At 45.7% G+C, this 16,664-nt stretch overlaps 1 protein-coding gene across 1 annotated transcript in view; it reads right to left on the reverse strand.

The window, feature by feature from the left end:
- The window catches only part of CABLES1 (Cdk5 and Abl enzyme substrate 1), a 114,582-nt gene extending 111,744 nt beyond the window's left edge, over window positions 1–2,838 (reverse strand). The window contains exon 1 of the mRNA XM_065399665.1: window positions 2,258–2,838. Within this exon, the coding sequence (XP_065255737.1) occupies window positions 2,258–2,838 (581 nt within the window). The remainder of the gene's footprint in view (window positions 1–2,257) is intronic.
- Between the last annotated feature and the right edge of the window lie 13,826 nt (window positions 2,839–16,664).

The following is a 16,664-nucleotide window of genomic DNA, read 5'->3' on the forward strand; positions in this document are numbered from 1 at the left end:
CATTAATACAACTATTATTCAGTAAGGAGAACAACAGGGGTGAGGGGAAAATCTTCTCTTGAACAGTAACAGAGCACTGCTCAGAACATCTCTTTTTCGAAAAAATGGAGGAACTCTTATCAAAGGAGGAACTATAGATGAAGACTAGAACTAGACTGAAACTTGGGTTTGATAGGGTACATCACCAGCAGCTATTTTATTGGGGGCTTACCTCAGCATCAACATCTGTAAAGGGGCCTCAGACAGCTATGACTACAATTCAGATCAAATCAAGGACAGGGGGTATACAGTATTGAGGCAACTTTCATTTGGTAGAGCTCCAATCTTTCTACTAAAGCTAACCCTTAAAAGGCTGTTTCTACAGCAGCCTAAAGTACTTTTATGATCAATTACCCTTATAAGCTGTTGAAGCATGAGAGTCAAAATCTACTTAGCTAAGTCTATGTGAGAAATAGAAAGAAGTGAGCGTGACAAATGGGGAATGTAGGAGTGGCAAATTATGCTGGTCTGGAGAAGCACGGTTTCTGCCTCCAGTTTCTTCCCTATCCCACTGTGACACCTAAGCATATTAAGCGAATGATGATTATTGTGTAACTATGATACATTTATTCCATAATGCATATATACATTTGTACATGGTTGAGTATTCTTAGTAGACATCTTTAGAAATATTTAAGCAAGCGAGATTTTTCTCTGTGGGAGAGTCCATTAAAAGGGCAAACTAATAACCAGTGGCACAAGGTGGTAAGACATTCACCATAAGAAAAAGTGGTGTCTGTAGATAAAGGGCCTGCTTAAGGGGTTAGCAAGTCTCTTTTCTTTCATGTATTTTTGGCCCTCATCCAATCATTGAAGTCAATGGAAAGTGGACTCTGGAGCTGGGTCTTTCAATAGTATTTGTGTGAGCAGTCTGTCTAGAAAGCACTCAGAATGATAGGTTCAGTCCATTGTTACACAAATGAGAAAACAAGGGGGTAAGACTTTGGATTTATTAATAAGAAAACCAATGTTGCACTAAGTATAAAAAAGGATATCTGGCAAGAATATACATATGAGTTTAAATCTGAACCACATTTAGGGTGAAACTTTGAAAAACTTGCCTGCTAATTTACCAGTGAATGCATTAATCAGCATGATCCAGCTAAATCCACAGTACACCTATATAAATATCCACATTCATATACTAAAATAATTATTTGTTCTCTCCATGGTGTCTCCAGCTGATGGGACATAAATTGCCACAACTATAAGAAGTTTACCTATTCTGTTGTGGTACTGCAATTTACACCAGTACGACTATCCTTATCCCTCACCTTACTGATTCCCAGACACTGTCAAATGATAATATTTAAACTGTTGAGCATCTGCTCAATGTGCATGCTAAAAGAAAATGCTTCAACTCTGAAAATGTTCATGGAGGTTAAAGGAATGATGTTCGCTTAAAGTGAGAACTGTGCAGAACTGTCATGTATGGCTCATTTATTCATCAGGGTTACTACAACACTGCAATTCTTAATCTTTCTATTAGGTAAACAGAATGCTTACCCTGGAGGCGGAGGAGGTAAACCTCACCGATCAATATTTCAAAATCTAGATCTGTGTCTGAACCCTACAAACTAACACTGCTACTTGCGTCAGCTTATTAAAAATGCCAGATTAATGTTAAGAACAGATAAATGCCTGCTACCCATTAATGGAAAAAAGGAGAGGCAATAACTTACCAGACAGGCCTTTTCTCCTGTCACAGACCCAATGACACCCTAACGATTAACACAGTCTATCAATAGCTATTTTTAACCCTGTATCCGATCTGCTCTCTCTCTAACCTGGCCCCTGCACAGATGTTCACATGCGCCAGGAAACGTGCATTGACGGGTCTCCTGAGCACGGGGCACCAGCCCCTGAAACGAGCACATATTTTAATGGGTAGCAGACAGAACTTCAGCGGGGAAGGGGGCGTTGTATAAACAGAACGATCTTGGCCCAGCTGAAACCAGAACTAATGGGTTTGCCAAGGTGACCTGGACTAAGTTCAAAAGCGCGCAGCCCCCCCGGAGGTTGGGTGTTGCTAACCCTGGTTGGAGTTAGCTCCGGGAGACGGGTCCCCGTCCCCGCTGGCACCTTTAGTGGTCAGTGTCGTCTGCCCGCTTGCAAGTGTCACCCAGCGGCCCGCGCGGTGCCCTGTGCACGCCGCACCCGGGGACTCGCGCAGGGAGACGCGGGGCAGGCGAGGGGGTCGTGCACGGGGCTCGCTTACCGGGACCTCTGCAGCTCCAAGGCGCCGGGGCCGCCCTGCTCCAGGCAGCAGTAGCCCTGCGGGATGGGTCTGGAGAAGGAGACGGGCAGGATTCCCTGAGTGAAGGAGTTGAGGCGGCCCCTGCTGCCGCCGGCCCCCCCGGAGGGGGTCCCCGAGCCCAGGAAGGCGGCTGCCGGCACCTGCACGCTGGCGAAGGCATCCTCCTCCTCTTCCTCCGGCGGCTCCCCAGCCGCTCCCGGGGGGCTCGACAGCCGGCCGCTGCCGCAGTGGCCCCCCGGCTGCTGCGGAGCCGCTGCCGCGGCGGGGGGCTGGAAGGCGCCCAGGCTGTGCCGAGTCCTGGCGCTGCCGGCTGCCGCCTTGGCGGCGCCCCCGCTCTGCTCTGCCCCGCTCTCCTCGTGCGGCAGCGGCGGCCGGCCGTCCAGCGAGATGTTGGTGAGGAAGGAGAGCGCTGCCTGCCTGCGCCGGGGGTCCATGCGCTGCGGCGGCGGCGGCTGCGGCTTCCTCAAGCAGGGCTCCAGCGGCGGCGGCTGCAACGTGCTGCTAGCGCTGCCAGGGCTGCTGGTGGCAGCCGCCGCCGCCATTGTCTGTGGCTCGCTCCTTCCCTTCTCCTCCCGCTCCCCCAGGCCGTCGCAGCGGCGAGGCAGCGGCTCTCGGGCAGGCTGCGGAGGAGAAGGGTTAGCAGGCAGGGCGAGGGAGCGGTGGCTTGCCTGGCATGCTTCCCTGCCTCCCTCCCCCTGCCTGTGTGTGCATGGATGGCGCGCTGCCTTTGCCTTGCCTACCTCTCCCCCCCTCTCCTCGGGCAGTGTTAACAGTCGTTATAGGTGCACTCGCCCTGCCATAACACAGCAATCACGTGTGGGGAATAGCGAGCTGGGAAGAAAACAAAAGCCCCAGCCAGCAGCTGGAGGAGGAGGAGGAGGCTGGGTCTAAGTCAGCTCCCTCCTTTCAGCCCTTCTGTTTTTTCCTCCTCCTTGTGTCTGTGCGCTGGGGGGAGGCGGCGGCGGAAGGTGGAGTCTGGGTGTAGTGCCCAGCACATGGTCCTGAGGTGGTTACATAAGTCCGTTCAGGCTCCCAGTGGGTAACCCTCAGGCTCCTCTGCCAGGCCATGGCTCCCGAAGAAGGAGCGTGGTCTGCAGAGATGGCTGGTGGACTAGGAAGTCCAGAGCCCTCAGTCCCAGTTTAGCCAGCGACTCGCTGGGTGGTCTGGAGCTAGTCGCTTAATCCTTGTGCATTTCATTTCCACACTGTAAACCCTGTCTATTGCACATTCCTCCCAAAGAATTTGAAGGACTTTACCAACATCTATCTAAGGTATCCCTGTGGTCTCTATGACTGTAGAAACTCCAGATGTACAGTACCTTCCCTCTTAACTTGTGTATATTTAATTCTAAACATTAACTTTAATAAAAATTATATATCTGAGTATCTAACAATCTTCAATGTAGTTATCCACACAACACACCCCATAAGGTAGAGCAGTGCTATTAAGTAGGGCTGTCAAACAATTATAAACAATAATCATAGTTAATCATGAGATTAAAAAAAATAGCTGCGATTCATCGCAGTTATAATCGCACTGTTAAACAATAATAGAATACCAATTTAAATTCAGCATGGAAGTATGCCTTCTGGAATGGGGGCCGAAACATGAAGGGGCATATGAATGTTTAGCATATCTGGCAGGTGAATACCTTGCAACACCATCTATAACAGCACCATGTGAATGCCTTTCTAACTTGCAGGTAATGTAAATAAGACGCCAGCAGCATTATCTCCCATAAATGTAAACAAACTCGTTTGTCTTAGCGATTGGCTGAACACAAGATGTAGGACTGAGTGGACTTGTAGGCTCTAAAGTTTTACATTGTTTTGAGTGCAGCTATGTAAAAAAAATAATTCTAAATTTGTAAGTTGCACTTTCACAATAAAGAGATTGCGCTACAGTACTTGTATGAGCAGGGCCGGCTCCAGGCACCAGCTTAACAAGCAGGTGCTTGGGGCGGCCAAGGGAGAGGGGCGGCACGTGCGGCAATTCGGGGGCGACAGGTCCCTCACTCCCTCTAGGAGCGAAGGACCTGCTGCTAAACTGCCGCCACCGATCGTGGCTTTTTTTTTTTCCCCCCCCAATTGCCGCCGCCGATCGTGATCATGATCGCAGCTTTTTTTTTTTTTTTTTTTCTTGGGGCGGCAGAAATGCTGGAGCCGGCCCTGTGTATGAGGTGAACTGAAGAATACTATTTTTTTGTTTATCTTTTTTACAGTGCAAATATTTGTAATAAAAATAATAATATAGAGAGCACTCTATACTTCGTATTCTGTGTTGTAATTGAAATCAATATTTTTGAAAATGTAGAAAAATATCCCAAAATATTTATAATAAATTTAAATTGGTATTCTATTATTGTTTAACAGTGTGATTAATACTGCAACTAATCGTGACTTTTTAAAATCTACTTAATTTGTTTTGCATTAATCACTTGAGTTAACTGCAATTAATTGACAGCCCTACTATTAACCTCGTTTTACAGATGGGGCAGGGGCACAGAGAGAGCACTATATCTACACTGCACGCAGCCTGGGCTCTGACTCAGGTTTGAGCCCAAGCCACTTTCTGTTCACACAGAAGTTAGTCTAACTCAGCTCCGCAAGCATTCACAGCTTGGGTCCTAGGATCCTGCGAGGGTAGTGGGTCAGAGCACAAGTCCCGCTGTCATTAGCACAGCTGTGAAACCCAGATCCCAGCAATGGTAAACCCAAGTTTACAGAGTAGTGTTAGTGTGACCACTGAAACATGGGCTTAAAAACACTAAGTCCACAAGCCCGAATCCCACAGACCAGGGCTTATTGTGCAGTGTGTAGACCAGGGGTCTCAAACTCAAATGACCACGAGGGCCACATGAGGACTAGTACATTGGCCGAGGGCCTCATTACTGACACCTCCCCCTGCCACCCTTGGCCCCGCCCCCACTCCACCCCTTCCATGAGGCCCTGCCCCCATTCCAACTCCTTCCTGCCCCCAGGAAGGGCAGGAGGGATGTGGGGTGTGGTGGGGGCTCAGGGCAGGCAGTTGGGGTGTGAGGTGCAGGAGGGGTGTGGGGTACAGCAGGGGGTTGGGCTGCAGGAGGGGTTCGGGGGGCGGGCTCCGGCCCGACACGCACCAGGGGCAGGGCAGGCCGCCTGCCTGCCTGTCCCCGCACCGCTCCGGGAAGTGGCCGGAACCTGGGGGAGGAGGGGCACAGGGGTCTGTGTGTTGCTGTTGCTTCAGGCACCACCCCCAGCAGCTCCCATTGGCTGGGAACGGGGAACTGCGACCAATGGGAGCTGCTGGGGGCACTGCCTGAAGCAAGAGCAACACACAGAGCCCTGTGCCCCCCCTTCCCCACGTTCCAGCTGCTTCCCGGAGCGGCAGGGGGCAGGGTAGGCAGGGAGTCTGCCCTTCCCCCGGTGCACGTTGGGCTGGAGCCGCTCTAGGTAAATGCTGGGGGGGGCCGCGAGGAGCTCGCGGGCAGGGCCGGCTTTAGGAAGTGCGGGGCCCAATTCGAACAGTTTCGACGGGGCCCCAGCAGGGATGACTAAAAAAAAAAGCCACTTAAAAAGAACCCTTTCATTTCTTCCATGTATTATTTACTTTCCATGACTATATAAATAATAACAAAATTATATATTACATACATTGCGTCATATATTAATTAGCTGATTTTCACTTTCATATTAGGAAAATAATTCATGTTTTGATAATTGTACAACTGATTTTCTTCAATAATGTTTATTTTATTAAAATTTATAAAATATTTCCTTATTAATATAAAATTGTGCCCTCCTCCCCCCGCCAGCGCCTCCCGGCCCACGGAAACAAACCCTGCTTCCCCAGCGCCACCCCACCGAAACAGTTGTGGGCCGAAAAGGAAGAAAAGGAAGGGTTGGGGGGGGGGGTGACATAGGGTGACCAGATCACAGCAGTAAAATAGGACCCGACCCCTCCCCGCTCGGCCCCACCATCACACCCCTCTTCACCCCCTAGCCCCCCGCTGGCTTGCTGTGTCCCTCCTAGTCAGTCCCCCACCCACCACTTGCCTCCTTTCACCTTCTCCCTCCCCTGCCAGAAACCCCCATGCCCGCCCCTAGAACCCCTGCTGGCTCACTCCTCGCCTCTTTGCCCACCCGCCGCTTGCCCACCCGCTCGCCGCTCGCCCCCCCCAAGTATAAAGCCTCATTCAAAGACCCAGGGGTCACTATGTTACTGCACACAGCAGTCTATCAGTGCAGTTGAAGATAAATCTCTGCATTATGCATTTTTGTATAACTTTTATATGACTTTGTATTGAACCTTGGTAATGTTATAGCTGGCCCCTAAGGTAGTATAATTAAGGTAAAAGAAAAATGTCTTTTTGCTAGAAGTAGAATAAGATCTTCCCCCCACTTTGTAATCAATTGACCTGTTGAATGAATGAGGTGTGAATGAGGAAGGTGTGGAAGGCAGGCACTTCCAGACAGCTGCAACCCTTGGAGAGGGGCTAGGAGCCAGCCAAGGAGAGCTTTGCCCAGGGCTGAGTGGGACAGAGTTTGGGTGCAGGCTCCGGGCTGGAGCACGGTGTGGGGTGCAGGATGGGTGGAGGGGTGCAGGCTCTGGGAGGGAGTGCGGAGGGGTGGGTGCAGGCTCTGGGACAGAGTTTGGGGGCCGGAGAGGGGGTGGTGGGTGCTGGGGGGGAGGGGACTGCCATCACATGTGGCTTCCTTCCTCCCCTGCTGCCCCTCACCTGTATAAAAATAGGTCAGTTAATACAATACAGAGGGGAGTATGGATTTAAAGAGATCTGGAAAATTAAAGATATAGCCAAATAAGCAGCTCAGGCAATTTAAGAGTGTGGATCTAGTCTGAAACGTGACTATACAAAACTGGCACCTTTTGTAGTGCAATGTTTACTCTAATGTAGATAAACTAAAATAACTCCTCTCAAATTAGCTGAATAACACCTGAGCTACACAGATGTTTGTGTTAGCAGCTGATGAAATGTGTTAACATGAGCCATAGCTTATAATACCTACTGACTTGCCAGCCAACTTGAGTAAAAAAACTGCCATTGCCCACGAGTTAAGGGGTTTTGTGTGTGGATGAGACTCAAGTCAGGGGCAACCCTCAAGTGATAACTCAAGTTAACCCTGCAGTGAGGACAAGCCTGGAGTCACCAATCTGTTTCCTTTGTGCAGTCATAATATCTGCTGTCTTTAGTGACAAAAATAAGGCCAGGTCTACGCTATAAGGCTTTTTAGCATAGCTATGTCAGTGGGGGGTGAAAAAACACACCTCTAGTCAACATAACCAGCAAAATCCCCAGTGTAGATGCAGCTTTGCCAACTGTTGGCATAGGTAATGTCATTTGAAAGAAAAACTCCTGTTGGCATAAGCTTCATCTAGGCTGGGGGGGGGGAGGGGGCTGCTGGTATAGCTACACTGGCAAAGCATGTGTAGCGTAGACAAGGCCTGAATTTTTATTCTTGTTAGCCCTGCACAGCCACCACAGCTAAGAGAGAATGAAGTTGGTTCTATTCTCTTTGTGCAATAGCAACAGAATTGTTTACTAAATTCCAGTGACAGGACCAGTCAGATAATGAGATTAATAATGGGGTTTCGCAGATGTCAGTGAAGGAGCAGTGTGATGAAAATACTTCTGCACGGGTGTAACTGAAAGAATAACTGATTATTATTGATTATATCCGATGAGAGAATGTACCCAGCTCGATTTTCAGAGCCCAGATTGAGTTGGCAGTTAGACAAAAGTTCTACTGAGTACATTTGATATGCAAGTGCATTCAGAGACAATAAATATACAAACGCACAATGCCTGTTTTTTAAAGTCACTTTTCAGCACACAACTACACTTTAAAAGGAGAAAAATAGTAGCAATTAAGGTAGTCTTGGAAAATTGCATATAAAGTCTTACTGCTCAGGAAAATGATCTGGGATAAAAGTGAAGAGAAACTTAAAACATAATCTCCGAAATATGTAGCAGTAGTTAAGAAAGAAAATGGAAGACTGAAATGCATAATTTATTTGCCATAGCCAAAAATGTTGAAGCCCAGATTTAATGTATATAAAAGTGATCTGAGTCTCAGAAGTGCTGAGCTGCTGCTGCTGCTCACATTGACATCCCTTCTGAGGCTTTGTCTTCACTACCCGCCGATCCGGCGGGTAGCAATCGGTTTATCGGGGATCGGCTTACCGCGTCTAGTGAAGACGCGGTAAAATCGATCCCTGATCGCTCTGCCGTCGACTCCGGAAATCCACCTCGGCAGGAGGCGGCAGCGGAGTCGGCGGCAGCGCGGCAGCGGTCGACTTTCCCGCGTCCTCACCGCTAGGTAAGCCGACCTAAAATACGCAACTTCAGCTACGGTATTCACGTAGCTGAAGTTGCGTATCTTAGGTCGGACCCCCGCTGTAGTGTAGACCTAGCCTGAATCTTGAGTGTTTACATTTCAATTGGCATTGTTGTTTTGCTTGTTAAAATGTAAAGTCTTGGTGCTAATGCTTAAAGATCTACTGTCACCACATTTGACAGGCTGTTAGATACAAATCTGCAGATACATATTTTCTTCTGGTCTTTTTTTAAAGAATGATACTTAGCTCTTACATAATTGAAGGATGTGTACAAACAGTAACTAATATATCTTCATAACAACCTACTGATGTGTAAGTTTGGCAAGTAATACGGGGTGCTATCCCCTCTGTCTCCGTGTGTGAAATCTCAGTTTTTCTGGGATGGGAACAAGAGTGGAAGGTATTTCTCAAAGGCATTCTTCACCTTTATTCCTGGATCTTGCAGAACTCTCTTTATGGCTGTGCTGCAGCATTTGGGCTCTGTGCTCTGAGATGGCCATTGCTGGGTGAAGTGCTTGGTTTCCCCGTCTTGAAATCTGTGGAACTTGTGCTGGGTAAAGTAACGCTGAATTATTTCTTCACTTTTCCTAGTTTACACCTCCACACTGTGAGGGGTAAGGGGAGATATCAGGGGCAGCAGCTGGTTTGTCATCACCTGGCAATAGGGTGACCAGATAGCAAGTGTGAAAATTTGGGACAGTGGGTGGGGGGGTAATAGAAGCCTATATAGGAAAAAGCCCCAAATATCGGGACTGTCCCTATAAAATCGGGACATCTGGTCACCCTACCTGGCAATATGGCTGTGCTGGCAAAACACCACAGGGACCTGGAAGGAAGTACAGAGGCACATGGCTTCAGTGAGGATGATATTGTGCATCTGACATTTGTAGGATGGGGGGAGGGGAAGAAGTTGAATTGAACATGCTATTCATGGGGGGGGGGGGGGGAGAAACATGCCACAAACACACATGCACTCACACACCTTTATGCAAAGAGTACAGTCTGGTGGAAACTCCGTGAGAACTTTGTAGAATTTCCTATCTCCTATATGGTAGTAGTCTGTATATGGATAATAGGGCCCATTTGACAGGTGTTTATCTTGTCCCCACAAAACTAAGGTGGACTAGTTAAGTGGCTTGTCTGAGACCACAAAGGGAATTAGGATAGGTGAGGCTAGTAGCACTTCCTACTATTAAGGTTGCCTCACACTTCCCTTGATAAGACCCAGTTTTCAGTTGTTTATACCTTTGCCAGACATCAACTGTTTGGGCTTACGTTTTCCATGCTAAGTGTCTGCCTCAGGCTGAATTTTTTCTGGAAAATTGTTTTGCCCAGATTAAAAATCTTGTGTTTTTTTTCTTTGATAAACTCTACCACTCACATGCTTTGGAGCACAGACATGAAATTTGGCAGGGCAGTGGCCTTTGTGTCCAGGATGTGCCTTTTGCCATCGCTGTGAAAATCTGCCCAAATGTAGTCAAGTTATAAGGCTTTGAGAAATCAGTTAGCACATGCTCAGTAGAGACTTGTTAGACTTTAACAGCTAAAAATCTCTGAAAATTCTGTCCTCACTGAGCATGCTCGAGCCTCTCACAGCTCCTATTGTAACTAGATTCTTCATTCACCGTCCCCATAGAGACTGAGAATGCTTCATGATTACCAGGAGCTTAGAAGGATTTTCCTATAATAACTGCTCCCAGTGGCTCAGGCAGAGGAACAGAGAGCAGGATGCCTGTCTCTCCAGTGCTCTCAGTGACCCCCTCCCCCTACTGGCATCCACAGGGTGTGGCAGAGGAAGCTGTTTTATTTGGAGGGGGAGGGGACAAAAGCTGGAGTAAGTGGGAAGGAAAGGAGTAGATTGGGACAAGGAGTCTGGGACTGAAGGAGGGGAGAGAAACTGGGAGTTGGAGGCAGAGGGTACTGGGAGTCAGTGAATGTAGGTGGAGAGACCTGGGAGCCACATGGCGTGGGAGGGTCAACACTGAAATTGGATAAGGAGCTGAGGGAAAGGAGGTGACTGGGACAGGCTAGACAAGGAGACAGGGACAAGGAATCAGCAGGGAGGAGAGAGACAAGGAGCTGGCATGCATATGTATTATGATACAGTTTTTAATTACACGCTCACACTCTATCTATGGGGCCATAATACTGAACTCAGTACCATTTCAGTGCTGCTTTAATTTTAAGAAAGTGGAATGGAAGGGCCTCACCAACAACTTTGATATTGTTCTAAGAAAAATTGAACGAATACAGAAAATTATGACCAGTTTGTCAACGTGGAGTGCATAGAAGAAGCATGTTCCACTAGGCTGCAGAACAAATTATGTGCCAGGACTGACATCTGAGCTATCGGATCGGTACACAAAATACAAGCAGAAGTTTGAAGCAGACCCATTTATTGAGGTTACCATCACAGCTGGCAAAGAACTGGTCTCTGCCCTAAAGGAGGAAAAACAGAAGTCATGGCAGAATCTTACTGAGAGCGTGGCTGTCACCTCGGCAGTAAGAAAGCATGAATAACCATCGGGAAGTTTAACTACGGCCCCAAAAAAGCAGAGCAACACTACAACATTACTGCAGACCAGTCACACACCAACTCCTAGAAAATAGCAAGGAATCAAACAACCCAAGACATGGCTTAAGCAGCAAGAAGACCAGGAGACTTATAATTTTAGGGCACAGTACACAATGATCGAATTAACCTCCAGAATTAACGCCCATAGGAATGGGAAAGCTGCCAGTCTAGATGACATTCGTACCAAACAAATCAAACCCTTCAGAGCACCAACAAAGAACTGGTTAATCAAGTTGTTTAACACATGCTCAGCCACATACAGAGTACCCAAGATCTGATGAGCACATGTTGTGACACTCCTGAAGTCGGGGAAGGATGCAATGGAGTCGAAGAACTTCAGACCTACTACTATGTCACTTGCAAAGCGTCTTACCTTAAACCGCCTATCACTTCTCGTTGAAAAGCACCTAATCCCAGAGAAAGCTGGATTCTGCCCAGGCAAGTCATGCATCAGTTAAGTGATAAATATCACTCAATACATCAAAGATAGCTTTGAAAAGGGCATGGTAACAGGTGCTGTGTTTGTCGACTTATAAGCAGCATACGACACAGTGAATCACTAAAGGTTCCTTTTTAAAATATACAACATGACAAAAGATCACCACCTCATATAACTGATACAATATTTACTAGAGAAATGACATTTTTATGTTGAACTACGCAGGAAGTGGAGTTGATGGTGGCAACAGAAAAATGGCCTACCACAAGGGAGTGTACCATTACCAGTATTTTTCAACATCTACATGAATGATCAACCAATCAATCTCAGGACAAGAAGTCTTATCTATGCTAACGACCTATGCGTTGCTGCCCAAGCCAAGGATCTCCTCCAGATCAAAGCTATGCCAACATTGGTGCTGTCTGGGCTCTCAGGCTATTACACCTGAAACCAATCGTGCACCTACCCAGCCAAAACACAAATGAGTTTCGTCCATCTTCAGAGTTGTGAGGCCAATAGACAACTCAGCATCATCTGGAATCAGGTATCAAATGACCCCAGCTGGAATTGTCTACCTTGGAGTGACGCTAGACCATGCTCTCTTTCCATCAAGGCACATGTGGAGATGACAAAAGGGAAAATTAGCATCTGGAACAACATACATAGGAAGTTTGGAATTTCAAAATGGGCAACCAACCCAGCAACACTAAGAGCCATTGCAGTTGCACTTTGCTATTTGATTGCTGAATACTCATGTCCAGTGTGGGAAAGATCAGCTCATGCAGAGAAGCTGGACCCTGTGCTGAATGACAGCTGCCACTACATTATAGGATGACTAAAACCAAGAAATGCGAACAGCGTTTATGTGCTTGCTGGAATCGCTGCACTGGATATTAGGAGAGTGGTCACAAGCAAAAGGGAACAATTATGAAAGGTTGAAGATATCAGACGTGCTATAGGGGCACACCATAGCAGTTAGCCATCCGAAATTGCAGAAAAGCTTCCTACCTGCAACAGAAATGCTTAAAAAAATCACTGACAGCTACATGACTGGAAATGTGGTACACACGGCTTGAAATACTCGATGAGGATGTCAAAATGTACATAAACATTACCAAGTGCCTTCACGCAGGCATGGAGAAGGATTGGTTGACCTGGAAATCACCTCTAAACAAGAGTTGGCTGGTCAAAGACAATTTGCAGAAGTGGGTTATTCCCATGACCAACGCACATGTGATTGTAGTGAAACACAAACCATGGAACATCTATTGGTTTGCCAGCTCATGGAGGAACTATGCATCATGATCTCGCAAGGGCTACAGACCAGGCTATATCATTTGCCCCACACTGAGAAAACGATGATTGTTTGTTGTGGAAGGACATGAGAATAAGAAGAGTGCTATATTTCCCCATGGCCCAGCCTCATTCAGTGCACAGGATGGATCTGCTCCATGAATCAGGGTTGTATAGCAAAGGAGACTTGTGTGTAGGCCCCGCCTCATTTCTTGTAGAAGTTGGAAGGTGTGTAGTGAATGAGGCAGGGTATTGCAGGAAGAGAAAGGAGAGTCTCATGGTTAAGGCAATTGAATGCTGCCCTGGAGTCTCTCCCTGCTTCTGCCTCAGAGTTCCTGTGTGAAGCATAAAGTCACTTAATCCAGACTTTTCACAGGTGGTCATTAATTGTGGGTTCCTTATTTTCTCTGTGCCCAACTTGAGACCTGAGGTCTGATTTGCAGAAGTGCTGAGCACTCACAACTGTAACTGAAGTCAACGGGAGCTATGCTTCAATATGTAAAGGATTTATAATGCTAATTACACCTCTACCCTGATATAACACGACCCGATATAACATGAATTCGGATATAATGCGGTAAAGCAGTGCTCCGGGAGGGTGGGGCTGCGCTCTCCGGCGGATCAAAGCAAGTTCGATATAACGCGGTTTCACCTATAACGCGGTAAGATTTTTTGGCTCCCGAGGACAGCGTTATATCGGGGTAGAGGTGTACTCTGAAAAATCAGGTTCTCGGTGTCTCAAATTGGGCACCCAAATTTAGTGAATACTTTTGATCTTAATCTCTCTGTGCCTCAGCATCTCATCTGTAAAATGGGGATAATATCACCCCTGACCTCACAGAGATTCTGTGAAGATAAATTAAATATTTGTGAAGCACCTGGGCTTTTCTATGGCTAATCATTATATTATCCATGAGGAAATTAGTAATTCTGTCTTTCAGAGCAAGGTTTGAATAGTGTGCAGTAAGTAAGACCTGGGACCAGACATGGAACAATGAAGAATAAATAAAATATTGAATAGCAGCTCATTAATTGAGCGCTGTCCATCCTGTGCACTGAATGAGGCCAGGGTCCTGTGTCAAAATAGTATGTGACCATGTAATTAACAAATGTATCATAATGCAGACTCACAAGGTGGCCAAATGAAGGTTGCACAGGCAACCTCAATTCTGGCACTTCCTAACTTTTGAGTGCTTGACTTTGCAACCTTAATAATGATTTTAACATCATTTTGTGTGTGTAATTTGTATTATAGCAGCACCTACAGGCCCCAGCTAAAACTGGGGCTCATTTTGCTAAATGCTGAACAAACACATAGCAAAAGACAGACTCTCCCCAAAAGAACTTCCAATATAAAGGTAGCAATGTCACAATGGTAATTGGTATGTGGCAGTTGTTGGTCCTAGTTGTGTGCTCTAACTATAAAAACATAGCCACATAGTTGCATTTGTTTATTATTTTGTTTTTACTGAGGACAATTGCACAAAAACAGTATAATTGTTGCTTAGGAGTTCTTCGTTCTCTTACTGCTTGTTTCCCTTTCGAAATCATATTTCTCTTTTTGTTTGTAACATCGTACTTAGTTGCTGTTGACATGATTATGATGTTAGAAATGCAGAATTATGACTTCAAGTGGGAAATCAGCAAGCAGTCAGGAGCAGACAAAGATCCTATCTTCCTGCGAATATCCTTAAAGTAGTAGGGGTCAGGAAAAATAAAATTAAATCAAAATGAAAGAATAAAACAGAAGACATATTTAGAGCCAGTTCTGTTGATATACGTTTACAAAGTTTTCCATGAAATGTCAGCCATGATGTAAGTTATTCTTTCCTAGTTCAAGACCATTTGGAATCAAGCTATAGGATGTCTCGGGTATTAAGATTTCAAAGGAAAGCTTGGAGAGTTTCATCATTATGGTGTTTTTATGTTAAATTTTAATCATCCCAGGAAGTTTAATTTTAAAATGTACTGCAAGGTTCTGAAACATTCATGTGAGCAAACCTTTTTAAGTATGTCGGCTGCCTCTGGGAGGAAAATTCTCCCGTTCATAGGACACAGAGCACTGTAGATCTGTACTAGAGTGAAAATGTTGTTGACAGCTTTTGAGATCCAGTCTTCAATTATTCTAACAAATTAAAGAAATAAAAATTTCTACTTCAGAGGCAGACTTGCTGGGTGTTGCTGGTAAAATATTTCACTTGTGAGACCCTGATATTAATTCAGCTTGTCTAGAAATGCTTTAAACCCAAATAAGAGGAGCTCAAAATTGTGCTTTCTTTTTTGAAAATATTAAACCTAGATAGGGTGAGGCCAAGGGACATGAACTGGACAGATGAAAAACTTTTGGCCGAGCAAAGCCAAGTCTTAGACTCAACTCGATGGCACTTCTGTCTATCCTTTGGTAATGTGATAACTTTTGAACGCTGCATCCAATCAATTCCAAAATTTCAGGGAGCATTCTAGGCATCAATGGGCAGAACCTTATTGATTACGGTGAAATCTGGAAGGGGGAAGTGGGGATACATGGAGCCCTTTGCATTGAATTAGCAGACCCTCCAGCTTCAACCACCATTGCAATTGTCTGTAGATCAAAGAACTGCTTGAGCCATGAATATTTTCCAGCATAAAAATACTCCCTCCTCCCCCATCTCAGCTCTGCCCATCCTCCCAATACAGTTTAAATATGTTGACACTTGTTGATAATTTGTATAGGTAATTGCTTGACCACAGCTTGGTTTGTTATGAAATATACTCCAAAAGATCAAATAACCAATGTCAGTCAGGTTTATTTCCATAACAATAACAATACAGTACAGGAAAAAGGTTCTATATGATACCAGCCTCCGGAAAGCCGTCTTGTGCACTGATGTTACATTCACCTTATGTGGAGAGTATGCTCCCAAAGTTACACATGTCAGCTGATGGTATTTATATGAGGATTTTACAAGTTACACATCTTTTTATGTCACTAAAATCCAACCAGTTTGTTCCAGTTCCCTAACTTGTTCTGTTCCTGATCTTTTTTTTGGATACTAGCATTTCTGGTACTGGTCTGTGACGGTACTCTCCTGGCTTGGATTGAGACATAGAACAAATGTATCTTGATTTTGACAAGTTTCCTATCTGCTTATGCCAAAACTCACTTCAGCTAATGCAAGGTGTTATGGGATACTGAGCATAAGAGAACAGGATTATAATAAACATATAGGGCAAATTAGCCTATATAACTGCTATACTATTTGTGCTTAATGCATACTAATGTATATATGGTGCATATTATTAATATTATATGCTACCCAGCATATATTGGCCAAAACACTCTGAGTGACCTATTTCCCAGATAGAAAGGAAAGAAATAAGGATGGGGGAAATGGGAATGCACACAGAGCAGAATGCACTCACGGCCAGGGTACCCACCCTCAAAAGCTGACAAACTAATTTGAATCTACTTACAACTGAGTGTGACAAATAATGGGAATAAGGTGGGGGAGGAGATCATGCCATCTCATAGGTTAGTAGTTACACAGCGTGATGGTTCCAACTCATTGAAAAGTTTGTTTCTTTTTTTCTCTTTTAATATATAAATTAAAATGGGGGTATCCCTGATTGTCCTCATTGGTTGGCTGGCTTCTAGTAAGCACCAGAGCAGAAGTGGGGCTGGAGGAAAGGCGTAGGAGCTTTATGGATTAATTCAGAGAGGACATTTAATGCATAAGATGAAGCA

The sequence above is a fragment of the Emys orbicularis genome, chromosome 2 (assembly GCF_028017835.1).
Source record: "Emys orbicularis isolate rEmyOrb1 chromosome 2, rEmyOrb1.hap1, whole genome shotgun sequence".
In the NCBI taxonomy this organism is placed as follows: domain Eukaryota; kingdom Metazoa; phylum Chordata; order Testudines; family Emydidae; genus Emys; species Emys orbicularis.